The sequence below is a fragment of the Trachemys scripta genome, chromosome 11 (assembly GCF_013100865.1).
Source record: "Trachemys scripta elegans isolate TJP31775 chromosome 11, CAS_Tse_1.0, whole genome shotgun sequence".
In the NCBI taxonomy this organism is placed as follows: domain Eukaryota; kingdom Metazoa; phylum Chordata; order Testudines; family Emydidae; genus Trachemys; species Trachemys scripta.
This window is the reverse complement of record NC_048308.1, coordinates 74,863,711-74,891,274: the sequence shown is the minus strand read 5'-3', so window position 1 is coordinate 74,891,274 and position 27,564 is coordinate 74,863,711. Positions and strand designations below refer to the sequence as shown.

General features: G+C 51.1%; 1 protein-coding gene across 1 annotated transcript; it reads left to right on the top strand.

Annotated features, from left to right (window-relative positions):
• Positions 1-111: 111 nt before the first annotated feature.
• On the top strand, positions 112-24,364 carry LOC117884629 (butyrophilin subfamily 1 member A1-like). Its single transcript, XM_034785121.1, has 8 exons — positions 112-456; positions 5,017-5,133; positions 8,699-9,046; positions 14,565-14,846; positions 16,382-16,498; positions 19,900-19,920; positions 20,025-20,051; positions 23,604-24,364. The coding sequence occupies exons 2-8, from the start codon at positions 5,028-5,030 to the stop codon at positions 24,164-24,166; spliced, it is 1,464 nt and encodes a 487-aa protein (XP_034641012.1). The 5' UTR covers positions 112-456; positions 5,017-5,027; the 3' UTR covers positions 24,167-24,364.
• Positions 24,365-27,564: the final 3,200 nt, after the last annotated feature.

Genomic DNA, 27,564 nt, shown 5'->3' with positions numbered 1-27,564 from the left:
ATAGTGATCAGTAGAGAGGCGGAAAAGCAGGTTTCAGGGCTGACACACCCCAGGTTGGCTCACGTGGATCACTGAGATTGCCGGCACCAGACCTGCCAGCTCGGTGCTCACCGCAGGTGTATGCCTGTTTAAGAGAATTTTGATCTCTGTGCAGCAATGGTCACCCTAGCAGCAATCAGTGTGTGCCAGTGAGTCTGTGACTGCAATTTTCCAACCACTTCCTTACTCCCATTTCTGCAGCAGGTGGAAGCAGCAGGAAGCCCTTCAATGAATCGATAAAGCAGGAAGAATCCAGTCTCAAGCCCCTGGCTCCAGCACTCCCTGAGTGGAATGGATGAGACAGCCTCAGCAAGGGAAATGGACACTTGTGATACCAACTCTTCCTCAAATGGCTGTGGCTGGGAGCGCCCTGCGGAGCCAGAAACAGCTGGAAACGGTCTCTCCGGGATTCAGCAGGTAGGGGAGCTCCAGCTAAACAGCTCTGGCTGTTACTGGCGAAAGGCCATCGGGTACACGGGCACCTCCTTACTCTGAACGGAAACAAGGCTGCGGAAGTGGCCCTGCAAATTCAGAGATCTCACTGCTCCTTTGAAAACAGATTGAGATGCTGACACAGGGCTGGTCTCCCTTCCACTCAGCTGCTTTCCTTAATGTGAGATGCGATGGGCAGGTAATGACCCGATGTCATTTTCCTTAGGTGATGCTATGATGGCGTGTGTGTGTGTGTGTTTTTTTTCCCTTCCCTTAGTTACTAAGGGCCAGATGCACAAAAGGAATCAGGCAGCTAAGTCGGAGGTTCAGGCACCAGGCTAAGTCCCAGTTTTAGGCTCCCCCGTGGTGCACAAAATTCCAGCTGAAAATGTAGGAGTCTAAACTCACTCCGCACCTAAGCTCTTAACTGTTTCTGTCTCTGGGCACATGCCCTGCTGCCATATTGTAGGCGTCTGGTGCCTATCTCCCACCTGAGCCCCAGAGCAAGTCACAAACCGGGTGAAGAAAAGGCCTTCAGCACAGGGGCAGCGGAGCCTTCCCAAAAATGGGGGGCCAGGAGCTGCTGCTCCATCCATGGCCCGGCCCCTGCCCCTCCTCTTACCCTCAAGGCCCCACCCCACAGCTACGCTGGAAGCCGGAGCAGGGCCGGGGAGCCACAGACCCTCCACGTGCCCAGGCTGGGAGGGCCTGAGAACAGCTCCCAGCCCATATCCTCATCCTCTATCCCCCTGCCCAGGGCAGGCGGAGGGTCTGGATCTCCCCACAGCTGTCTGCATGGCTCTTCCCCCGACCTGGTTCCAGCCAGGCAGCTGGTGACTCAGGAGGGGGCTCGAACCGTGGGGCTATGCTGATGTGAGGCGTCCTCAGTCTCTCCAGTTAAAGCTCCACTGGAGACACAGGACTAGACGCTGGTCAGTGCTGTAACCACCAGGCGACTGGGTCCTACTCCTGTTTATGTTCCTGCTCTCAGGCTCTGGCCAAACCACTCTTTGAAGGAGAGGGAGAGGCACAAGAAAACACACGCATGAGACTGACTCATAGGCTGGTGGTTAGCGTACCCACCCACAAGGTGGGAGACCAGGGTCCAGTCCCCCTGCTCCAATTAGCTTTAATTATTTATCCAGAAGGCAACAGCTTCAATAGGACAGACTGACAGGGCCTCCCATCACAGTATCCACAGCTCAGTGCTCAGAGCACTCTCCTAAAAAGAGCTGAGCTGGGTCCAAATCCCTTCTCACCCTCGGGCAGAGAGGGAGCTGTAACCTGGGTCTCTCACATCCCAGGTGAGTGCTCTAACCACTGGGCTAAAAAGGTGCAAGGGAAGTGTCCTGTCCCCTGGCTTCTAGCAAAACCAGCATTGGCAGCTATCTCCAGCAGCCTAGTCCATCAGCGGTAGGGCTTAGGACACACCCAATATGTCTCCCATTGTCTAGCTTAGGCAGCTCCACACCTAGCTCTTGTGAGTCCCATTCTAAGGTTATGTTTACACTTCACTTTTGTCAGTAAAACTTTCGTGTGCGTCAAGAGGTTGGAAAAAAACCACCCTCGGCCCAGGAAAGTTTTAGTGATGAAAAGCACCTAAATCTTACTGAATTAGCCCTAAGTCTCTAGAGAGAGGAGCAAAGGGGACCAGAGAATTGTAGACTGGTCAGCCTAACATTTTAACGTATTTTTGTCACCAACTGAAAGTCAGATTGTGATGGGGGGGCTGTTTGTCAGAGGGGGCCACACCCCTTGGTCCAGTGTGGGGTTGGCACACCTCGTCACACATAGGTGGTGGGTCTCGAAGGTCGGGAAAGGCTGAGCCTCCCCAAACAGCCTTGCATGGCCCCCCTGACGCTCCACCCCCAGGCCTCTTCCTGCTTCATGGTGCCTTGCTGTGGGGGGCTCTTCCCTCCCATGGCCAGGGCCCCAGGCTGGGGCTAGTGGGGGCTGACCTGTGCTCTGGTGCTGGCAGGGGGGCATGCTGCCTGCCCTCCCACCCAGCACTCCGGGGCTGAGGGGGTGCTCTGGAGCTAAGGGGAGGTGCCCACCTGGTGCTCCGGGGCTGAAGGAGGGGGACCGTGTTGCCTGCCCAACTGCCCGGTGCTCTGGGGCTGGCATAGGGGGGCCACATGACCCACCCCAACTGCCTGGTGCTCTGGGGCTGAGGGAGCAGGGCTGCGCCACCCACCTGGCACTCTGGGGCTGGGGGCATTCAGGCAGCCTGGGGGTGGGGGGAGGTGTTGGCGGCCATGGGGGGTGGGGCTCTGGGCTATGGTGGGAGGGGAGGAGCCTCAGGCAGAGGGGTGGGCCGGGCCAGGGGCTAGCCTCCCCAAGCCCAGGTTTCACCCACCACCCATGCTGTCACACACTTGTCTGGACTTCCTGTGGGATCGAATAATGGGGTCTCAGGATTCCTGGCAGGGTTGAGCAAATATCAACCCACAGTCCCCAGTCAGGGTAGAACAAGCAGTCTGTAGCCTCCGAGCCTCCTGACTGTGGCTGACAATAACTGTTAGGGTTCCTGACCTTCTGGGCAGGGCAGAACAAACAGTAGCCAAACCTAGTGGCAAGTGGGGGAGTGGTAAGGTAACCTGGGCCATCCTGCTCCACTGGGTTCTGACCCAGGGCCCGATGAAGCCAGGGAATTCCACATTAAGGGATTAACGATCAGCTTCTACTGCATTCCCTGGGTCACTGCCTACCACAAGGTGCTTCTCATACATCTCTCAGCTAGCAGCAGCTCAGCATCCCTGTCCATCTCTGCAGTTGCCTGGTTGCTCACAAAAAGAGACCTACGAGCCCTCCCAGTGAGTCCCCAGCATATTCAGTCACTTCGGCACCCGCGGCTCCTAAGCCCGCTACCCGCAGAGTGCATGGGTCCTGCGGTGCAGACACAGCTAGTAAGCCTAAGGAACCTACGGGCATAGGCACCGAAGCCATGTTACTGGCTATGAGACCGGAGCATAGACCACACCGTCTCTGGGAATCTCACTCTAGAATTGGTTAAATGTTGCAGAGCTGAGGGGGCACTGCGGTGTGGTGACCTTGATCAGAATTCAACCCTGACATTGCACCAACACTGGAGATGTTGGGTGGGTCACTGACATGTAAAAATCACTGGGGCCAGGGACTGATTTGCTCTTAGGGAGATCCTCAGAGAGCCCTCTCCGATGGGCAGCACGTGAACTGCCCGTTATGGGAGACTAGCCCCGGGCCCCTCCCATTCTGCCCGAGTCCCCGCCCCCCGCCCTGCCAGTGCACCCCCACCATAGCCACTGGCCCCTTAGTCCCAAGCCACCCCAGCCACCCCCAGGCCCGGAGTGCTGGGCAGGCAGCGCAGCTCCAGCCCCCCCTAGCCCCAGAGCACCACCCCGAGTCCTGGCCACAGACCAGCGTGTGCACCCAGCCCAGCTGCCCTGAGTCCCAGCCACATGCTGGCTACCCCAGCCCAAGTCCCAGCGGAAAAGAGGGAGCTGGAAGCAGGGAGGTGGGGGCTGGGGGCAAAGCATGGGCAGGGCAGGCTGGGCTGTTTGGGGAGGCACAGCCTCCCCTGGCCTGTGATACCTGCTGCCCATGCCCTCACCCAGGACAGGTGTGGCTGGGACGTGGCGCTGCTTTTTCCCATAGCAATAAGCGGCCATTCCTACCACACTCAGAGGCCTTGCCTGCACTCACTTGTTCTCCTTTATACCTCCTTTCTTATTTACTTATTCATTCATTAGTATTATGGTAACACCTAAATGGCCCAACCAAGATGGAGTCCCCATTGTGCTGTGCCCTGGACACACCAGTAGTGAGGAACCGTCCTTGCCCTGGAGAGTTCACAGATTTAAAAATTTTATTAAGATGATGTTTACAAAAAAAAAGTGAACAGTACAGAGTTTAAGCGTAGAAGTTTCTGGTTATCAGGCAATAACGTACAGATTATCAAGGGGTGCGAAGTTCAGTTTAAGATTGGATGCCATAAGGAATACATAATCTGCAATATCCCCGATTGGGGGTAAAAGGTTAACAGGTCAGAGTACAAACGTTGAGATATGAGGGTATGATGTTCATATGATGGCTATGGTCAGGTGTGGAGTATAATGAGTGGATATGATGATGAGGATGGATTGACCCTCATTTGGTGAGATTTAGCGTTCAGTGAGTTTATGATTCCAGTTCATATGGTCCAACGGACAAAGTCTCTTGGTCCCTTTCTCGTAATCGATGCACAATGTCGCTCCGGCCCATGCCTCCCGGTCCTGTCGGTGACCGGTGACGTGTTCGGTGTAGATGTCCTATTACAATCTAAACTACACCAGACAGCTCCACAGGTGCAGCCATGGTGTGAGTGTGGTATGGACCCGCCGCTGGCACAGGGACATCTAATCCTGCTCAGAGCCAGGGCAGATGAGAACTGTGGGGGAAATCCCTTCCCTTCTGGTGTACGTTGGGCAGCAGTGGGGTTTGTTTCCTCCTCCCCACTGCCCCGTGGTGCTGTCACTGCATCCCACTCACTCACTCCCTATCTGGTTTGTTATTTCTCCTGTTCCCCAGACCCAGCTACGATGACAGGGAAGGTTCCCTTGTTCTCCCCCGGCTCCACAGTGAGCTCCACTCTGTCTGGCTACGTCGCTCTCTGCCTCGCTCTCCAGGTTCACAGGCTGGAGTCAGGTAAGAGCTCCGGCCTCCTCGCTGGGTTTGCTGCTGTTCTATTGCTGGTCATTATCGTCTATCTCGCATCACTGCCATGTCTCGTAAACCACGTCTGCTTTTTGCAGGGCCAGCCCTAGACCACATGGTGCCCTAGGCGAGGAGCGTTTCTTTGTTGCCCCGCCCCATCTATTTGTTAAACTTTTGAATACCTTTTCTTTTATTGCATTTGTAGCCCATTTCATTACTTTGATACACGATTTGCATGCATGAGTTATCCCTTTCATATAAGACAATAAATGTGCATGCTAGGATCTGTACATCTGTATTTATTCATGCCATATATAAGCAATAAAATTCTTTCCTCTAAGCTTAAAGAAAATTTTTAATTTTAGGAATAACTAGAATGTACTAACATCAATACTTGAAACTTTTCACTTCAAACATTCTGTTTTCCCTTTTGTCATTAACAAGAACAGGACCCCGAGCCTGGCACCCCCCGAACCTGGCGCCCACCAATCCTGGCACCCCAGGTGGTTGCCTGGGTTGCCTGCCCCTAAATCCAGCCCTGGTCTTTTGCTCTTTACACAACAACCATAAATCACCAGAGCACAGCCGGGTCCTAGTGACAATGTTTATCTATATGCAATCTAGTCAGGCCTAGCTATACAGACACACGTTGCTGCTCTGACTGGAGGCTTCTAAGACATAGAAAGTGATGAGCACCATTACTGGGCTCACACACTATTTAAAGGGACACTACACAATTCTGTTACACTACATTGCTGGACCATGTAAGTCATAGATCAGACTCTTCAGCCACAAACAAATCATGACTTCCCAACTCTCCAGTTGTGTAATGAAAACCCACAAATCATTCACATTGCCCTAGGCACAGCCACGTAAGGGTGAGAGTGAAACCTTATCTCACAATGAGGATGTGAGGATATTTTCTGCTGGCTTCTTCATTCTGTGCCCTCAGTGAAAGTCTTATTGTATCCCACGGCACTCCCGGGACTGCCCCCACAGCTTCTCAGGCATTTTCGTTCCCTCCTGCTGTGGTTTCCATCCTGCTAATTTAACCAGCTCTCTCTGTCTCTCTGGATGCTGAGTCTCTGCCCAGAGACACCCCCCCTTTCTGTGCAGTTCCACAATGCCCTGTTCTCTGCCCCCTGCACTTTTCTATCTGCCTCCTTCTCCCTCTTCATTATCTGACCTCTGACTTTACCTGCACAGTGGCAATGATCTCTTTTCACATCCTGCCAGCCCTTCCACCAGCCTTCCACCAGTCAGGGAGGGCACTGCACTAGAGCAGCATGAAAAGTCCTTGGTGTGTCAGAGAACCAGCCCCCCCCCATTATCCATTATATCCAAGGTGCTTGTGAGAAGTGCTCAGCCCCTATTCAGAGATAATAGGGACAGTGTATAACATTCAACTGTGAACTCTGGGTGACAGATATTGCAACCACATGCCGTATTTGAGGACTATCAAATTAATCTCATGAATATTCTGTCTATTTTGCACCCTCTCTGTAGATAGTATCTGTGAGGAGTTCGGTCACAGAGATCCCCTTGAGACTGTCACTTGATGCGCTGGGGTACCACTGAGAACAACCCTCCTGCCAGAACGGGTGCCCCTCCGCTTTTGTCTTGCTGAGCCAGACACTCCAGTTTAGCTCCAGGCCAGACCTAAGGGTTGGGCCACACCCCTCTGCAGTTCACAGAAACTGAGATTCACTCAGCCCAGGGGCTTCTCAGTTAACAGGGATTTTCCCAGTGTTCAGCCTTTCTGGGAGCCTGAACCCCAAATAAATCTGTTTTACTCTGGATAGAGCTTATACAGGGTAAACTCATAAAATGTCCACCCTCTATAACACTGATAGAGAGAGATGCACAGCTGTTTGCCCCCCAGGTAACAATTACTACACTGGGTTTATTAATAAACAAAAGCGATTTTATTAAGTATAAGAAGTAGGATTTAAGTGGTTTTAAGTAATAACAGACAGAACAAAGTAAATCATAAAGCAAAATAAACCAAAACACGCAAGGCTGAACTTGTTACACTAAGAAATTGGTTACAAATGATAACTTCTCACCCTAGATGTTATTTCAAATAAAATCCTTCCCAGGTCAGTTGCCTTTTCTGACCTGGGTCCAGCCTGTTCTCTCTCACCCCTGTAGTTACAGTTCTTTTGTTTCCAGATGCTTTCAGGTATCTCCTTGGGGTGGGGAAGCATCTCTTAAGCCAGCTGAAGACCCTCATTGTTTACTTCCCCCACTTTATATAGAATTTCCCTAAAGTGGGAAACCTTTGTTTGGAATCCCACCCCCCACCCCCTCTGGAAAAATACCAGCTCCAAGATGGATTTCAGTATCAGGTGACGTGGCGACATGTCTGTGTAAGACCCCAGTCTCCATTCTTCCTAGGTTGGCCCACCCGTACACAGGAAAGCTTTAAGGTAAACAAAGCCATTTACAGCCAATTGTGCTGTCAGTGGGAGCCATCAAGTTCCTGATGCCCTATTGACGGCCTTCACCTGGTATGACTACATCAGTAATACACGTTCATATCTTATATTTCTAACATCAGATGTAAGAATGATACATGCACACAAATAGGAAAATCAAATTCAACACATTATAACTTTTTCAATGATATGTTACAAGAGACCTTTTGCATAAAGCACAATCTAGCTATGGCATTTTCGGATTCATAAGCCTATTTTCATAAAGCACATGGCGTGCAATATCACAGTATCTATCCGTTCTAGATGTATCTTTGTGGGATCCAGATAGTAATCTACTCCATGGGGGACGGTTATCCCATCTCCTGCAGGATATACAAATGATGGGGGGGTAATTTCTTTTGAGACAGGTAACAGCTCCACAGAAGTACCACCCCAGGTGGTTAAACTAGTTCAGAGCAGGTCCCAGAAACCAAAGAGAATGAAGATTTTTGGTATGAAAGCTGATGTAAACTAACCAGAAGCCTGGGATCTTGGGCTACAAACTCAGAGAAACCCTTAGAAAAAGGTTTAACAGAGAGTCTGTCCCCATGTGCCAGATGAGAATCCTTTGCAATAATTGTAACATGTTCAGATGTTTGATTAGTTTGTAGTAACATTTCTCTCTCAGGCTTTTGTTCATAAATGTTCCCTGCTTTGGAAAACCTGTTTGGTTTCTGGTAGCTGCTGGCACACACTGTTCATAGCCTTGGGATAGAAAGCGAAGTGCAGGTGCTGGACTTTTGTCAGACCTGGTGGGAAAACCACAGTGAATTGCAAAGAAGCTGCAAGCCTAAAACCCCAGTGTGGAGGGAGAGGGAGGTAGGTCCCTGCCAAGATAGAGGAGATGGCTGGAGGCCTGAGACCTAAGGGACAACCCTTAAGCAGACCCCAGAGGGAGTCAAAGATGCAGCTACCCCAAGCATGTGAGACTCTGCACTCATAGCATGCCTAGGGCACTGCATGGAGACGGGGTGTTCACTTTTAATTCAAGACGCTCTTTTATTTTGTCTTACTGCTAAATGAATGCCACCCCCAGCTCCCTGTCAATTTAATTTCTATTTTCATTACATATTTCTCAGCACAGTTCACAGTAACTGGACCTGACCATCCAATCGCCGCCTCCCTAGGTGGGGAGGCCGTCCTGCCCTGCCACCTCTCCCCCAGGATGGATGCTCAGAGCATGGAGGTGAGATGGTTCAGATCCCAGTACTCTGCAGTTGTGCACCTGTACCATGATGGGCAGGATCAGTATGGAGAGCAGATGCCAGAATATCAAGGAAGAACTGAGCTCTTAAAAGACCACATCACTGATGGGAGTGTTTCCCTGAGAATACACGATATCCAACCCTCCGACGATGGACAATACAAGTGTTTTTTTCAGTCCCATGTGTCTTATGAAGAAGCTTTATTGGAACTACAGGTGGCAGGTCAGTAACTTATTGTGACACTTGGCCATCTTCAACAGGGTAATAAGTGGAGTCAAATGGTTCATTATGAGATGACACCTGATTTTTCTCATGATAGTGGGGCAGCAGCTCTGCTCTGGTTAAGGTTTATTCTAGTTTACTGTTTTTGCTAAGGGCTCTAAAATCCACACAGAGTCTCAGATTGTCTTGAAGAGTGTTGTGACTCTTTGGAGTCTGGGGTAGCATTAATGGGTTAAATTTATGGGGTTAATAAAATACACAAACACCCCTAAAAAGTCAGGTGATATGCATATGTTGTGGTTATTACAACTCTTTGTGCACACCTGGGGCTAAACAATAGCTGATCCTCCTCACACTAACGTCACCAGTTGTGATTTTGGCCTCATGTCTGGCACCCACAGGGGAACGGTGGTTGATGCACAGGGTCCTGTAGCCCAGCGCCCGGTCTAAGAGTGGGAGAGCTGAGGAATTCCCCCCACCAGGATGGGTAAAGGCAGGCGGCCTGACCCCTGAAGGTGCTGCTAGAGAGAACGGCAAGGGGACAGGTGCAGCTAGTTCTGTAACATGAGGCTTAGGGCAGGTGTAGCGAACACCAGACTGCTGACAATCCCCATGGCACAAAAACACCTCTGTGCACTTCTACTGACACCCTACAGACCTCAGCGCTGAAATGAGGCATACATGATCCCTCAAGATACACACACCTCTCCTCATATTGCAGTGACAGCTCAGCCAGCCTGCTCTAATTAATTCCTCTACCCACAGGAGCTGACTCCATGGGAGCTCCAGAGCTGGAGCACCCACAGAAAAAAATTGGGGGTTGCTTAGCACCCACCGGCAGCCAAGCTCCCCTCCCCGTGCCCCAATGCCTTCTGCCTGCCGGTGGCCCCGCTGATCAACTCCTCCCCCTCCCTCCCAGCGCCTCCCGTGAAGGTGGCACTGGGAGGGAGTGGGGAGGGTGCGCTATCAGGGGAGAGGGCAGTGTTGTATCCTTGGGAGCAACAGTTTTAGGAAGAAATCACTTGAGACACAGAGAGCTGTAAACCTTAAAATCAGCCATTTATTGCCACACTCTGAACTAACCAAACAAGCCAAAACTGGCTGGGCTATCCCCTAATAATCTAGCTCAGTTGCCATAGCAACAACAAGGTGCTCTTACCATGACAACCAAATACACAACATATTCCTGCCCCCTTAATGACAACAACCCCTAAATAAAACAAACACTAGACTAGAGAAGGAGGGTAGACTGCCTCCATTCCCGGCAAAACCCCAGGGATTGTTTTGCCCTGTAACTGTGCCCTAGCTAAAGATCCAGCCAACGAGGAGGCCTTCTGTCTCTAGGTGGATTACGGCGAACTTCTGGTGTTGTTGCACCTGAAAGTGTCTTGGGCGCGGGTCTGACAATGGGCTCAGGGTTCGTAGGGCGAAGGGTGAGGATGGGGTATCAGCTCGTGCCGGGCAGAAGGGTATCTCAGCCGTCGGCAGTAATGGAGGGGGACAGTCAGGACCAGGTGACTGTTGATTCTGTGTCTTGTCGGAGGTGGTGAAGTCAGGCCACTCAACTGAAGATGTGTGACCTGCCAGCAGCTGATCTACATGTCACTGCCAGGTGAGGTCCTCTGCAGTCCGGACTGTGTAGGAAACAGGTCCTGTTTGAGCGATGACAGTGGCAGGGACCCATTTAGCTCCAGAAGTATAATTCCGAGCCAAAACCGGCTAAAGGTTCGGTCTTTTGCTCTGGGTGCACGCCTGATGACTTGATCTTGCTGCTGACGTTACACAATTTGTCAGTTCAGAAGGTTTCAGCAGATCAAAGCAAGCACGCAGCTGTCGTCCCATCATTAGAAAGGCAGGGGATGCCTTGGTTGTAGCATGAGGAGTGTTTCTGTAGGAAAGCAAGAAGGTGTCCAGATGCTTTTGAATGGATAATTGTTCCCTTGCTGATTTCAAAGCTTGTTTCATTGTCTGCACAAACCTTTCAGCTAATCCATTGGTGGATGGATAATATGGCGCTGAAGTAATGTGGTGTATTATCTACCTGCTCAAAGTAAAAGATTTCCTTCTGGACAATATCTTGATGTTTGACTGGCAAAGGCAGCCTTGAGAGACCATCCGCATTGCCGTGCAGAGTGGATTTCCGATATTTGATTTCATATCTGTGCGCGGAAAGCAACAATGCCCAACATTGCATACCACTAGCAGCTAATGGGGGAATGCCTATGTGGGGTCCAAAAATTGAAATCAGAGGTCGATGGTCTGTGAGAAGAGTAAACTTCCGTCCGAACAGGTACTGATGAAACTTCCGAATTCCAAAAACGATTCCCAACGCCTCATGTTTGATTTGGGCATCGTTAGTTTCTGCTTTGCTTAGACTGCGTGAAGCAAAAGCAATAGGTCTCTCTTCTCCCGAAGGCAAAATGTGTGACACGACTGCTCCCACTCCATAAGGGGACACATCGCAGGCCAACTGTAGGGGTAAGGATGGATCAAAGTGAGTTAGAACGTCAGAATTTAGCAATGCACCCTTAGCTTTGTTAAATGCAACATCACAGACTTCAGTCCACTTCCAGGTCTTGTTCTGCCCAAGGAGTTCGTGAAGTGGTTTTAGCAGTGTGACTAACTGTGAGATGAACTTTCCATAATAGTTCAAGAGTCCTAGAAACGAGCACAGCTGGCAAATATTTCGAGGCGGGGGAGCCTTCATAATAGCCTTAACTTTTGCAGGGGCCTTATGAAGATCTGCAGCATCAATGATGTGCCCCAAATATTCAACAGAGGCTGGAAGAATTCACACTTGTCTCTGCGGACTCGTAGGCCATACTCTTCCAGTCTTTGTAGGGTAGCCTCTAAATTCTTTAAGTGATCCTCCTTATTCCTTCCAGTGACCAGGATGTTGTCTAGATAGCACTGGACTCCTGACAAGCCACACAAGATCTGGTCCATAGCCCTCTGGAACAGGGCGGGAGCAGACGTTATTCCGAAGGGTAGGCGACAGTATCGATAAAGCCCTTTATGCGTCACAAGAGGACAGTCTGAGGGGTAACTGAGATGCCTCATAAATCTAAACACAATCTTATCATGACATCAATACAGCAAATACTTTGCAAACAACAACAAAATTAATGAAACATACAAATGTCTTTAGTATCAGATGAGTCACAGGCCTCAAATCCTATGCGTTTAAAATATAGACTATTGATTTGGCATTAATGTAACCACACTGCCCTGAACTGAACCAGCAGCAAGGACCCAGCTCTTCTCTTTGTGGTTATCCTCTTGCTGCAATGAGTAAAAGCAGGTCTGTGAGTATCAGTCCTCCTGGCAAGATCTTCACCTCCCCTCTGGTGGGGCTGTCGCCCTCTGAAGAGTTTGGCACCTTTTTTCTTTATACTTGGGAATAGCACAGCCCCACACCCTTGGAGATGCCCCACTGAACATGCTGCAAAGGCTCGTGGACTTTTTCCTCCGTTTACCTGCTAGTCCCCAACTAGCTGGAGTCAGTGGACAGCTGCTCCACTCTTCTGGCAGGAAAAAACAAAAACTAAATTGACTATTACAGTTTAAAAGGAACAGCAACAGAAACATTGGGGGTTACATATACTTTTCACCTTAGGCCTTTTAATCTCAGTTCCTGTCTATGACTCTTGGGCATTTCCCGTGAGTCTGTCGGACCAAAGCCCTGTGTCACAACTCTTCTGAAAGAGGACTCTGCCAAGCATTTCTCAACTATGGCCACCAAAGCTGCATGTGGCCACCTGAGGACATTTTTTTGCAGTCATGACAGCCTCCAATATGTGGGCGGAGATTGGGGAAGGCAAAGCAGTGGCCCCTTCCTGCAGTGCCCAGCTTTTGCTCCTGAATACCTGTTGCCAAAGGCAGCAAGATGCACCTCCTTGGTGTTTGTGCTGGCTCTGCCAGCAGGGATCAGGGCCCTGCACTGTCCAGCCTCCTTGGGGGCTCTGGGCAGTGCCTCCGAAGACATGTGGGGCCAGTGTGAATGGCACTGCAGGGTTCGGTCACTGAGGCACTCCCCTGAACAGTTGCCCGGCTCCTGCCTGGCCAAGGCCTGGGGAGGCTGGGACTTTGCAGCTGTTCCTGACTCACCTTCCTCAGAGTGGCCTGCAGGTCAGAGATGGGTTTTTCACTCTTAGGCCACCAAAAAAATGGTTGTGAGACCCCTGCTAGCCTGTGCTTTTCTGGTCAAGAATCCCGAGCGGAAATGGCACCAGACACCCATCCCTTCTTTATCTCTCCTGGGCAGTTGTTTCCCCTCTCTAGGATGGTCTGTGTGAAATTTCCAAGCAGCCTATGGGCCTCTCTGCCCGCAGACTGCCCCGCAGTAATGAAATCCATTTGAATTCACAAGACACTTGCTTCCAATTAAGATAATTTTATTTCAGTTTAGCTCATCGGTAATAAAAAACCCCAAGTGTGATCTGGTGTGGAATGTGTGACCTTATCTAGTGTTTGCATTAGCCCGCCCCCCACTCCTGAGCCCTGCCCCTTCCACCCGAGGCCTCATCCCTTCTGTGCCCAACAGAGCCCAGCCCACATTGTGCCCCCAGACCCCTTCCATTGTGGCCACTGGTCTCTGCCCCAGGTTAGCGCCTCCCCACCCTCCCGCCCCCTGGAGAACCAAGAGGCCAGGCATTGCAGTTGCAGCCTTTCCAATCCGGAGCGCCAATAAATTCTCCTACCCCTGGTGCTCTGTTTTTGCCATTACACCGGCTTTTTTTATTAGTGAATTATTTAAGGCTTGTTTACACGTACATGTGCGCTGGTTTCAATGAACTAGTGAAGTGTTTTTCAAACTGGAGTCTGTGGATCCCCAGGTCAACCGACCCCACTGATCAACTCCTTCCCCTTCCTCCCTCAACACCAGCTCCTCCCTCCCAGTGCTTCCTGCATGCTAGGGAACAGCTGTTCTGCAGTGTGCACAAGGCACTGGGAGCGAGGGGGCAGAGCAGAGATTGGGTGTGCTCAGGGGTGGGGATAGAAAGAGGTGGGGAAGAGGAGGGGCAGGGGTGGAGCAGGGGCAGGAAGAGGTGGGGCGAAGATGGGGTCTTGGGGGAAGGGGTGGAGTGACAGCAGGGCCTGGCGCTGAGCGGGAGAGGCTAGGGGGTTTGCTAAAATTTTGAAATCAAAATGGGGGTCCTTGGGTTGCTAAAATTTGAGAACTGCTGAACTAGTGCAAACATCCAGGTGGAACCTTTTAAATGAGTTTGGAAATGGCTTATATTGATTTAGTTTAAGTCTTGATTTAAGAATGTCCACACAGGGATTTGCACTTGATTAACAAAACTGAAGAAAGTTTGTGCATAGAACAGCCCTGACATTAACATGAATTCTACTCTATATCAAATAGGAATCTGGCCAAATTAGGTGACCTGCGGCACTCGTGGACTCACATTTGATTATTAGTTTAGTAGGAAATGGCTTTTGATAGTGCAATAAAGCTTTTGGGTCATTACTGGGCACTGTAGGATTATCACAAGTTCATTTATTTTTTCTGTAGGTTTGGGCTCTGCTCCTGCCATCTCTGTGGAGGGACATCAGGACAGAGGGATCCGGGTGGTGTGTCGATCATCCGGATGGTACCCACAGCCCGAGGCTCAGTGGAGAGATCTCCAGGGGCAGCTCTTACCATCAGCCTCTGAAAACATATCCCAAGAGGCCGATGGCCTGTTTCAAGCAGAGATTGCCATTATTCTAACAGAAGAGTCCAACCAGAAAGTGTCCTGCCGTGTCAGGAGCCCCCGACTCGACCAGGAGAGAGAGTCAGCGATTTCCATACCAGGTCAGTGCCCATCTGTGCCGCACATGGATGGACTGAGACTCTGCAGACGTGGGCAGAGAGTATTTATCATTGTGTCTCCTATGTATGGGCCTGGACCTTCAACATGCTGAGCACTTCTTAGTAACTTCTGAGCAACCTTAGTTCTCTTTGGCTGTGCCTACACTGTAATTCAAAACCCATGGCTGGCCCATGCCCGCTAACTCAGGCTTGCAGGGCTTGGGCTACGGGCAGCTTAAATCGCAGTGTAGACATTTGGGCTTGTGCTGCAGACCAAGCTCTAGGACCCTTTAAGGTGCTTTTATGGATCAGTACCTGCTTAAAAGACAAGACACAAAGTGTAGGAATAAATGGTCAGTTTTCAGAAGGAGGAGGGGTAAACTGTGATGTCCTTCAGGAATCTGTTCTGGGACCAGTGTTGTTCAACATACTTATAAAAGGTCTGAAAAAGGGGTAAACAATGGGATGGCAAAACTTGCAGATGATACAAAATTACTCAAGCTAGTTAAGTTCAAAACAGACTGTGAAGAATTATGAAGGGATCTCAAAAAACTGGGTGACTGGGCAACAAAATGGCAGATGAAATTCAATGTTGATAAATACAAAGTAATGCACATTGGAAAACAAAATCCCAACTATGCATATAAAATCATCAGGTCTTACTAATCTGTTACTACTCAAGAAAGAGATCTTGGAGTCATTGTGGATAGTTCTCTGAAAACATCTGTTCAATGTGCAGTGGTATTAATAAAACCTAACAGAATGTTAGGAACTATTAGAAAGGGGGTAGATAATAAGACAGTAAATATCATAATAAATATATATAAACCCATGGTATGCCCAACTCTTGAATACTGTAGGCAGTTCTGGTTGCCCCATCTCAAAAAATATATATTAGAAATGGAAAGGTACAGAGAATGGCAACAAAAATGTTTAAGGGTATGGAACAGCTTCATTCTGAGGAGAGATTAAAATGACTGGGACGTTTCAGCTTGGAAAAGAGACGACTAAGTGGGGATATAGTAGAGGTCTATAAAATTTTAACTGGCATGGAGAAAGTGAATAAGGAAGTGTTATTTACCCCTTGACATAATACAAGAACCAAGGAATGAAATTAACAGGCAGCGGGTTTAAAGCAAACAAAAGGAAATATTTCTTCACACAATTCACAGTCAACCTGTGGAACTCATTGCCAGGGGATCTAGCGAAGGCCAAAAGTATAACTGGGTTCAAAAAAGAACCAGGTGTGTTCATGAAGGATAGATCTATCAATGGCTACTAGCGAAGATGGGCAGGGATGTGGCCCCATGCTCTGGGTGTCCTTAAACCTCTAACTGCCAGAAGCTGGGTGTGGGTGACAGGGGATGGATCATTTGATTACTGCCCTGTTCTGTTCATTCCTTCTGCAGCATCTGGCTTTGGCCACTGTCGGAAGACAGGATACTGGGCCACATGGAACATTTGTTTGACCCAGTATGGCCGTTCTTGTGTTCTTATGTATATATTTGTTCCCAAGTCAATGGCACTTTCTCTTGCAGAGCTGTTTTTCCCGAGAGTCAACCCCTGGAGAGTGGCTCTGGAGGTGATCCTGCCTCTCCTGGCTGTTCTCATTGTCCTGGCCGGTTACTGCTTCTGGAGGCAACACAGAGCGAAAGGTAAAGTAAGGAGAGGGGAGAAAATGAATAAATGAATTTATTTATAGTATATCAGAACCCCCCAGAAGGGGAAATTTATTTTATGTGCTTTGGACTATGAAAAACCATAGGGAGCCCCAGGATAGAAATGAGGGTGGTGTGCCTGCAAGTCCTCCTATGCTAGAAGACAGTGCTCTGGAGATGACTTCACTGCAACACCCGTGTGGACTAGCACTGACTTACATCAGGGGCTGCTTTGGGATCAGGCAGATGCCAGGAATGGTAAAAGTCACCGTAGCTCTTACGTGCACTGATGCTGCAGGTTCCAAGCACAGAATCTCACAGTGAAAATTTAGATCATGGAGCAAAATTATGTGGCTTTTTTTAAACTAGAGGGTTGCATACTTCATTGCTTATGTAGGCTGAGCCCCTCACCCCGCACTCTGGTCAGAACCCTGTAGATTTTGTCCAAAATCAGATTCCTGAAATTACTCTCTGGTGGCTACATGCAGCTAGTTTGCAAACTTAGGCATCACTGTCCAACTTACGAAGTCATAATTGGACACCAATGCCTGCTGGCATACAATCCTCATTTGTAGGGAAGTGTAAATCTTCCTGCCCATTTAATCCATCCTTTTGGAGAACTTGTCCTTCAGAGTGGACTTAAACCTGCCCTGCTGGGCTCTGTCATTCACAGCAGTCATAGAATCATAGAATATCAGGGTTGGAAGGGACCTCAGGAGGTCATCTAGTCCAATCCTCTGCTCAAAGCAGGAACAACCCCAACTAAATCATCCCAGCCAGGGCTTTCTCAAGCCTGACCTTAGATTCATAGATTCTAGGACTGGAAGGGACCTCGAGAGGTCATCAAGTCCAGTCCCCTGCCCTCATGGCAGGACCAGATACTGTCTAGACCATCCCTGATAGACATTTATCTAACCTACTCTTAAATATCTCCAGAGATGGAGATTCCACAACCTCCCTAGGCAATTTATTCCAATGTTTAACCACCCTGACAGTTAGGAACTTTTTCCTAATGTCCAACCCAGACCTCCCTTGCTGCAGTTTAAGCCCATTGCTTCTTGTTCTATCCTTAGAGACTAAGGTGAACTAGTTTTCTCCCTCCTCCTTATGACACCCTTTTAGCTACCTGAAAACTGCTATCATGTCCCCTCTCAGTCTTCTCTTTTCCAAACTAAACAAACCCAATTCTTTCAGCCTTCCTTCATAGGTCATGTTTTCAAGACCTTTAATCATTCTTGTTGCTCTTTTCTGGACCCTCTCCAATTTCTCCACATCTTTCTTGAAATGCGGTGCCCAGAACTGGACATGATACTCCAGCTGAGGCCTAACCAGAGCAGAGTAGAGCGGAAGAATGACTTCTCGTGTCTTGCTCACAACACACCTGTTAATGCATCCCAGAATCATGTTTGCTTTTTCTGCAACAGCATCACACTGTTGACTCATATTTAGCTTGTGGTCCACTATAACCCCTAGACCCCTTTCTGCTGTACTCCTTCCTAGATAGTCTCTTCCCATTCTGTATGTGTGAAACTGATTGTTCCTTCCTAAGTGGAGCACTTTGCATTTGTCTTTGTTAAACTTCATCCTGTTTACCTCAGCCCATTTCTCCAATTTGTCCAGATCATTTTGAATTATGACCCTGTCCTCCAAAGCAGTTGCAATCCCTCCCAGTTTGTGGAAGGGAACTTGGGGGTCCAGTGCAGACGGATCCAAGGACTGAACAGCCTGTTCAGCCAATGGGGTTATAGATGGCATAGCCCTGGCAAAGTCTTGGACCAAAGGAGAGCTTGGGGTGAAAGGCAAAGGAGGTCTGTACTGCCTGGTATGCCGCCAACATGGAGACAGTCAGTGCCACCATCATCCTCTTTGGTAGTAGACTCCACAGATGCCCTGGGGCTGGACCCAGAGCCCATAATACCAGGTCTCTAATCTATCTACCTGGTACCAGGGAAAGGTTAGAGGCACCCATGCCATATCGCACACGAGCACCAACCCTGTGCAAAGTGAAAGAGTCTCTTTGAGTATCAGTTGGTCTTATGAGACTTTTTCCTCGGCGCATGCAATGGGGAACGGCTCCTCTGTTTCTTGAGAGAGGCACCTGCTCTGGACCGCGAAGCAGCAGTGCTCTCAGAGCCCAAGGGCATTTCCAATCAGACAAGGGCCTCAAAACCAAAGCAGGTCACAGAACCTGGTCAAGCAGGTGCTGCTTTAGGCAAAGGTCTCGAGCCACTTGAGTCCATTTCATGATTGAGCAACACTTCTTTAACGTGGACCTCACACAGGCACAACAAGCACCATGTGTGAGGATCACTGCTGGGGATTCCTCTCCGTCATGAATGTTTGTCCCTGATGAGGGCATCACCAAAGAAAACGTAACTAATACCACCATAGGCGCCGACTTCCCCGCTCTCCCCTGTATGCTTGACCCCCCCCCAGCCCCGCCCCCCACTCCACCCCTTCCATGTGGCCCTGCCCTGCCCCGCCTCTTCCCACCCCAGCCCCACCCACTTTCCACCTCCTTCCCCAAATCCCCGCCCCGGCCCCTCCTCTTCCCTGCTTCCTCCCCTGAGCGCGCCACTTTCCCGCTCCTCCCCCTCCCTCCCAGCACGCCACCAAACAGCTGTTTGGCGGCAGCCAGGGGGAAGCTCTGGGAGGTAGGCGAAGGAGCGGGGAGGCAGCACACTTAGGGTGGGGGGAGCAGGAAGAGGAGGTAGGGGGAGGGGGGAGGGAAGCTTGGCTGCCAGTGGGTGCAAAGCACCCACAAATTTTTTCCTGTGAGTGCTTGGGGTACCGGCCTGGCCCCAGCCGAGTGGCTCTGGCTCTGGCCTGGCTCGGGCCCTGGGGCACTGGCCCCGGTTCCGCCCAAGCACCCCCAGCCCGGCCCTGCGACTCCGGCCCCAGCGCCGGCTGAGCACCCCCGGCCCCGGCCCAAGCGGCCCCAGCCCAAGCACCTCTGGCCCCGGCTCAGACGCCAGCCCCGGCCTCAGCCAAGCGACTCCAGCCCGGCCCCGGCCGAGTGGTGCCAGCCGAGCACCCCTGGACCCGGCCCCAGCGGCTCCAGCCCGGACCCAAACCCCGCGACCCCGGCCTGAGCGTGGCCCAATTCCTGGGAGCGGGGCTTGCCAGCGACAAGCCCCATGCCCAGGAATCGGACCCGCTCTTGCTAAGGCCGGCCCTGTAAGGACAGCTCTGTCTGCTATTAGGGAATTTTTTTCCCGAGAACCCCCTGTAACATGGGGTTTACGAACCCCGGTTTGGGAACCACTGCTGTACTGTATTTCTTCCTTTCCAGTTTCCTTTGTTACCCAGGAGGCTTCCTTGCTTTAAGGCCATTTTGACTTGCTTCCCTTCTGCAAGGTAACATGACACTGACTCATTTCTCTGTGTTTTATTTTCAGACAAACTCCAGGCTGAGCTCAGTAAGTTCCATTCCCCCCAGTAGGACCCTTGTGTGACATTGTCTCCTGCTCAGCATGTCTGTGTTCAGGGGCGTTCTCACCCCTCTGTCTGTGTTTGGTTGCAGGGTGGAGAATCGCCCAGGTCTACGCAGGTACTGTACATACCGCTGGTATTTTATCCATGGTGAGACCCACCTCCCCTGTGAGATCTCTGCTCCTTTCCCTGCACAGAGCATTTTCCTATGAAATTCAATAGGCTAAAAACAGCAATGTCACCCGGGGCAGACGAAACGCAGATTTATTGCCCAGCACAGAGACACACACTCTTTGGGAAAGGGCTGATTAGTGAGGGAATGCTGCCCCTCGTGTCACCTTTCCAGGGCCGTACCTGGGTTATGCAGGATGGACGTTCTTATCGGTCCATAATTGGCACTGAACTGCTAAACTCACTCTTCCCAACCGTAGGATTTCCATGCTCAGACCGAGCTCTAGCCACAATGTCCTTCGAGTGTAACAGGACCAGACCAGAGCTGTTCAGTGTCTCCCTGGCTCTGGGGTGAGGCAGGCCCTGTCCCCACTGAACGGCAGACAGGTTTTTATAACCAGCTTGTGACACCCCCCTAACCCAGTTGCAACAAATTGTGCCCACACGGCAGCTTTTCTGCCTCACAGCTGGGGCTGAGCAGTGTGTGTGTTTGCACGCAGCCTGACCATGGGTATGTGTTAGTGCAGGCCGGGAGACTCTGGCAGCTCCAGCAAGGATCAGAGAGCCCAGTGGATGTGCACACACATTGCAGCACCGCTAGCCCAAGTTTCCTAATGCACTGAGCTGGGAGGGCAGGGGTGGATTACCTGAACTGATGGGAAAAGCTCCTTCCTGTCAGTTTAGAGAATCTTCGTGAAAGTGCTACAGTGGCACAGCTGCATCGGTGCAGGATTTTACGTGAAGACCTGCCCTTAGACTGTGATTCACAAAAGCCAAGACATGAGGTGAGGAGATGCCTAAGCTAGACAATAGGAGATGCTGATGACAGTGGTGTGTGCTAGGCCCTGCCTCTCTCATGGAGATAGGCACCTATCTCCGCTTAGTGATCCACAAAGGGATCCCCTTTCTTGGAGTCAGGCAGCATAGCACCTATGGCATATCTTGTGGGAATGAATTGGACACCTTCCTCACACCACACAAACCAGCCAGGGGTGGAGGAGCTGGCAATGACTTTTAGCCCCGTAGTTAAAGCCATCACATGGGAGACCCTGCTTCAATTCCCCCTTCTGCCCAAGGGGCTTTCTATCTCTCGGGGAGGGCCCTTACCCCCGGGGTATAAGATACTCTGTTCTGAGACTTCCTCTCTCTGGAAGCTGTTCCACTATGGACTGAATAACTAAAGGTCATTAGGCACAGTTGCCGACTTTCTTCTTTCTGGGTGGGTGCTCCACCCCCACCCCAAGGCCCCACTCTGCCCCTTCCCCCAGGGCCCCACCTTTCCTCTGCCTCTTTCTGCCCCCATTCTACCACCTCCCCAGCTCCTCCCACCCACTGCCAAACAGCTGATCAGCAGGGTCCACCAAACAGCTGATTAGAGGGTGGTGAGCACCCACTTTTTTATTTGAGGGTGCGCTAGACCCAGAGCACCCGCGGAGTCGACACCTAGGATTGGGCCAGAGAGAGTGAGTATGTGACTGACTCTACAGATGGGTGGTTAGACCACCCCCCTGCGAGGTGGGAGAGCCAGGGTCCAGTCCCCTGCTCCAATGGCCCTTTAATTATTTATCCACCATGGAAAATCTTCGACAGGAGAGACTGAGGGAGCCCCCCACATCAGCATAGCCTAGCGGCTAGAGCTCTCTCCTGAGAGCGGCAGAGCCCTATTCCAATCCCTTCTCCCCCTTGGGCAGAGGGGGAGCTTAAACCGGGAGTCCCCACATCCTAGGGGAATGCTCTAGCCACTGAGCTAAAATTTCTGAGGGAAGCCCTTCCCCACCAGCGGTTGTGTGTGACCTCGCCTGAGGGACCCAATCTGAGAGACAGTCCCTGAGCACACCGACCAAACTGGGCCTGGGATGGCTGGACACCGCTCTTCCCCCAGTCTGTGGAGCACGCTGGGGCTCAGGCAGGGCTAGGCGTCCACGTGCCTAAAGGGAGGCTGCCATGGTCATGGCCAGAGGGAGAAACACAGGCACTGAGGGAATTTTTACTGCACAAACATAGACTGTGAGTGAGTTTTGGCACCTATGGGGTCAGCAGGAGGTTTGTGCATCACAGTGGAGCTGAAACTGGGGACTTAGGCCAGGAGCTCCTTTTGTGCAGTGCTGTGTGACTCCAGAGCCCACGTCCTATTGACAGTCACTAGGATTTGTGCCCCTCAGTCACTCAGATGCAGGTGAAGATCCCCCTCTGCCTGTGTAGCAACCAGCACAATAGGGAACCAGCTTGAGTGGCCTCTAAGCCCCACTGCAGCTCCCACAGTACCTGCCCCTCCCACTCCTTTGCTGCCCCCCAATGTCTGCCTCCTGCCCCACCCCTGAGCACCTTCCCTCTGCCCCCTGGCACCTGCCCTCATGAGCAGTGGGTGAAGTTTGCCTTGGGGGAGGCTAGTTCCCTGTCTCACCTCTTCCACCCGCTGCCCTGCCCACACTCCACCCCCACTCCACCCCAGGCCTTTCCCCCACTTGGCCGTCACTTGATGCACCCCACCTCACCCTCTGCTCTTGTGAGACCCCCCGCCCACTGCATCTTGTCCTTGGGATGGTGAGTGGTGGGCAGGGAGGGTGTGGGGGTGCGGAGAGACACAGTGAGTGGTAGGCAGGGGGTTCTCATGGGGAGGAGGGTGGAGGAGAGGAGGGAGGTGGTGGGTGGCAGGGATCTCAGGAGCAAAGGGGAGGGGAAGCGAGGAGGGGCTCACTTACCTGGTAGCTGCAGGCGATGGGGGCCTCGGAGAAGGGGAAGAGCGCAGGCGGGACCACCATGGCCTAGGTGTCTGGTGACAGGGTGGCAGCGGCTGAACCAGGGGCGTTATCCACTGCCCATGCCTGCCCTTCTCCCCTCCCCTCCCACCCTTGTGTCTACAGCCTGCCCTTCCTCTTCTGCCTCCCTGACACCTGTCCCCTTCCTCTGCCTGTGCCAGTCCCTATCCCTCTCCACTCCTCTGCCCCCACTACTCCCCTCCTCCCAGCCCCATGGCACCTGCCCCTCCTCTCTGCTCCCCTAATGCAACCCACCCTCTGCCCCCTCAACGCACCCTCCCCCTGTCTCCCCTCCATCCCTGTGCCCACCTCCATGTCCTTCCCCTTGATCTGACCCTCTGGCACCTGCCCCTCCCCTCCTTCCTTTGGTGCCCACATCTCCCCTCTCCCCATCACCCTGGCACCCACTCCTCCCCTCACCCTCTGTACCCTGGTACGTGCCCTCCCTGGTGCCTGCTCCATCCCCTGGCCCCCACCCTTTCATCCCCCTCTGATTCCTTAATGCCTTCCTCAGGCTCCCCTACTGCCCCCTGGAGCTCTCCCCCTTCCTTCCCTTCCACTCCTGTTCCCCACCCCTCTCCCCCTGCCCCTGTCCTCCCCCCCAGCATTAGCTGAGCTCCTGACTCCCCTTAAGGGTGAAGAACCCCATGTCACAGAGATTAACGGGCATGTGGGTGAATTTCCCTTTGATCCCTGTGACCAGCCCCTGCACCCAGCACTGACTCTGATTCTCTCCCCAGTGGACGTGACTCTGGATCCCAACACGGCTCATCCCAACCTCGTCCTGTCTGAGGATCAGAAAACTGTGACATACCATGATAGACGACAGGATCGACCTGAGAATCCTGAGAGATTTACTACTTATCCTATTGTCCTGGGTGCAAACAGATTCACAATCGGGAGGTTTTACTGGGAGGTGGAGATGGGAGACAAAACAAATTGGACTGTGGGGGTTTGTAGGGAATCTGTGATCAGGATGGGGAAGGTCAGACTCACTCCTGGGAATGGATACTGGACAGTGTGGCTGAGGCATGAGAAATATGAGGCCTGCACCTCATCCCCCAGGACCCCCCTCCCCGTGAGCGTCAGGCCCAGGCGGGTGGGGATTTTCCTGGACTATGGGGCGGGCGAGGTCTCATTTTACAATGTGACTGACAGGTCCCATCTCTTCACTTTCCCTGACTCCTTCTCCGGAACGCTCCGTCCTTATTTTTATGTTGGTTACAAAGAGGAGGGTAAAAACACAGCTCCCCTGACAATCTGCCCTGTCCCAGCTCAGGCCAGAGGGAATCTCTGTCCCTGACAGTGACCCTGCAGCAGAAACTGTCCCCTCCCAGCGCTGACCAGCCCCCAGGCCTGTTCCTATGGGGATGGTACAAAGGGCATCACCTGCCTGCCCCCCCCCCTCAGTTCCCAGTCCCTGTGAACTGAAGAGGGAGCAGGGAGCAGGCTGAGGGCTGTGGGGTGCAGGGACCGAGGAGGATGTGTGGTTGCAATGTAGGGGTGGATGCTGTGGCCAAGGGTGGGGTGGGGTGGGGAGGGGGCTTCAGCAGCAGGAAGGGAAGAGCCTAGATCACAAGGGAGAGGCACCTGCAGGGCCCTGTATGACTCAGGCACAGAGCGGAGCAGGCGGGGAGGAGGCCGCTTTAGCCCCACTGCACTGCCAATGGTGGCAGCGAAAATCACCGGGGGAGGCGCACAGGGGTGGCAGCAGGCGGGTCTGGGGGAGAGACTCAGCCCTGAACTTTGGTGGAGCTGGGTCCTGTGCTCTAAATATTGGTGGCGCATGGCCACCATCGGCCCATACAACTCGCCGCCCATGTTTATGTGCTAAGATGCAGCTCCTGAGCATGCGTTAACCCCTGTCGTTTCATAGACCCAATAAAGGTCTCGTTGACAGCCATATTATTTTGTGCTTCCTGTTTTTCTGGCTGTAATTTCTGGCCCACCTGCCCACCTAAGAGCTGAATTGGGATGAAAAAGGGACAGATTCAGTTGTGTGTGTGTCAGGCCCTCCCCTATCATCTTCCATAGCCCCAGTGGGAGGTCAGTGGTAGAGAGATCACCATAGCCCAGAAACGAGTATGGGGAGTTTTTAAAATAAATATTGAATACATAACTAGTTTCCCTAGCCCTGCCATTGACATGGGCAGCAGAGAGCCCTGGGTGACTTTGCATTAACAGAGGCAGCTGGAGGAAGCAGCTCTGGGGAAAAGTCTGGTGATTGGCAGCTAAAGGGGGAAGAGCTGGGTTGGGACTGGGCAAACCAGGGCTGGGCACTCTCAGGGCATGATACTTGTAACTCTTCCCATCCCTTCTGTGACCCAGCCATGTCCTGTTGCTAGCACAGAGTGGCCACATGTTCTAACACAAACGATGGCAGTCCCCAGAGCCCAATTGTCCTGTGCTCAGGCTGACAGAGTACCCATGTCCCATGCCTCATGAGTGCTGTTCAGTTGAGGGTGAGTCCAAGTACAGTTCTGTTGTCCTTCATTCACACAACCAGTTTTATTACCCCTGCCCCAATAACAAAGAGACCGGGGAGCCCACAGCGGCCAAAAGTGACCATTTAGGCCAGCAATCCCATCGTGCTGAGCACCTAGGCAGGGTGAGATCAGCCCGTGAAGGCCTTTTCCACAGCTCACCACCAGATGTCAGGGGAAAGCCCGTTCTGACTCTGCTCACAAATCACCAATAACTAGAGAGTTGAAGGGTTTTTTTATATCTAATTTGGTAATTAAATGGAAAATGGGAGAAATCTGTGGGATTTTCATCAATATTTAATAAATAATTGGAAAGTTTTTGTCTCCCATCCCCAGCCCTGCCATTGACACAGGCAGGGGGTGACACTGCATTAACAAGGGGAAGGATCCGGAAGGTTCCATGGCATTTGGGAGGAGGCAGGAGCGGAGGAGGGGCAGGTGATTGACTGCTGATGGGAGGGGGCTAAGCTGGGTTGTGAGGGGGTAGCAACTGGGAGGGGATGGCCTGGGCTTGGACAGTCTGAGCGGGATATTAAATATTCAATAATTTGAGAGAAAAGGAAAATCTGAGGGGATTTTATGTCCATATTTGACAATTAGAGTAAATTTGAGATAACCTTTTTTCAATATTGGAGAGATACGACAAAAGTTGAGGTGATTTTATTTCCAAATTTAAGCATGAGAGAAAATGACAAAAACTCGAGGTGAAAATTCATGCCCAGTAATTTTTAAAATGGCCATTCCTTAAAGCTGAACTGAAGAGCAAAGACTAATCAGTGCACTGAGTCCCTTTGGGCTTCTCTACATGTAGAGAGGTCTGACAGGATCCCGGAGTCTTTCCCTCCTGAAAAAGAACAACTCTGTTTTTGTTTGTTTGAACCTTCAGAAGCAGCAGGGCTGTTAAGACTTATTTATGTAGAGCTGAAGAATGAAATTGTTTCTTTTCTTTAATTACTATTATTAATAAGACTCCATATTGTAACTCAAACTCCATTTTTGAAATGCTTACTCAATTTTGTAAACCCTGCTGTAACCTTCATTTTGCGATACCCTGCTGTAACCTTATTAGTTTAGTTCATATGTGTGAATGAGGTATGCACAGATAATGGAATCAACCTCCAGCCCCATCCCATCCCGATGAAATAAAGTGTAAATACCAACAGCTGAAGATGCAGACAACAGCCCTAACAAAGTAAGAAGAGTCCACCCTAAAAAGAAAAGAACAAAGGTACAATAGAAGGAAGATCAAAGCCCGGTCCGAGGCTGAAAGTCATGTCTGCAATTGACGGGTGATCAGCCACACCGAACCCAGAGGCAGGGTGACACAGCAAGACCTATAGACTCTGGATTCAAACTAAAAGCCTATAAAAAAGATGGGTGAGATGGAAGACTTTGGGGTAACATTCTGCTGTCAACATGGAAGGGCATCAGTGCATGCCCAGTAGAGACCCAGCCCTTCCTTGTGCCTGACTTTCCTGGCCAGTTACCGCCACGAGCTACGAACCCAAGCTGCGAAATAAAGCCACGGACTCAAGCTACGTTCAGGACTGGTAACTATCCAGCAGCTGCAGAACATTTGATGTGTGTGTGTGTGTATAGGTATTAGCTATTGGTTATAGATCAAATTGTTATCATAATAAACTTGGCATCTTTGCCTTGTCCCCTGAAATGATCCTGTGTAGTTTAGTCTGCATAACACTTAAACTGACAGAATGAAAATAATTTCCCCTCAACTGATTAAGAGCCAGATTTCTAAAGGTATTTAGCTGCCTAGCGACATGGAAAGATGCCTAGATTTTCAGAAGTGTCCAGGTGTCTAACTCCTATTGATTGGCATCTTTAGGTGCCAAATCTATCTTTTAAATACTACACTGGTTGCGATTAACACAACAACAATAACAAAAAAGTCTGAGATACAATAAAGTTTCATTTGCCACATTTCTTGGATCTTATAAACCTACCAGTTCTCCTATTGTCCACAGAGTCTTTTAGAAAAATTCGGGATTTTAAGATAGGGTTACCATACGTCCGGTTTTTCCCGGACATGTCCGGCTTTTCGGCACTCAAACCCCCATCTGGGGGGAATTGCCAAAAAGCCGAACGTCTGGGAAAATGCCGGCCGGGCATTTCCCCTCCTGCGGCGGCTCTGCTCCTCCCCTGATTCTTCGGCTCTGTTTAAGAGCCGAGCTGCCCAAGCGCTACCGGCTTCGGGCAGCCC

What these genes read in the sequence shown, in the direction of transcription:
- LOC117884629 (XM_034785121.1), top strand. Translation starts at nt 5,028, where the DNA reads ATGACAGGGAAGGTTCCCTTGTTCTCCCCCGGCTCCACAGTGAGCTCC. An exon ending in GGTTCACAGGCTGGAGTCAG is followed by an intron (nt 5,134 to 8,698) that starts GTAAGAGCTCCG and finishes CATATTTCTCAG; the next exon opens with CACAGTTCACAGTAACTGGA. An exon ending in GAGGCAACACAGAGCGAAAG is followed by an intron (nt 16,499 to 19,899) that starts GTAAAGTAAGGA and finishes TTTTATTTTCAG; the next exon opens with ACAAACTCCAGGCTGAGCTC.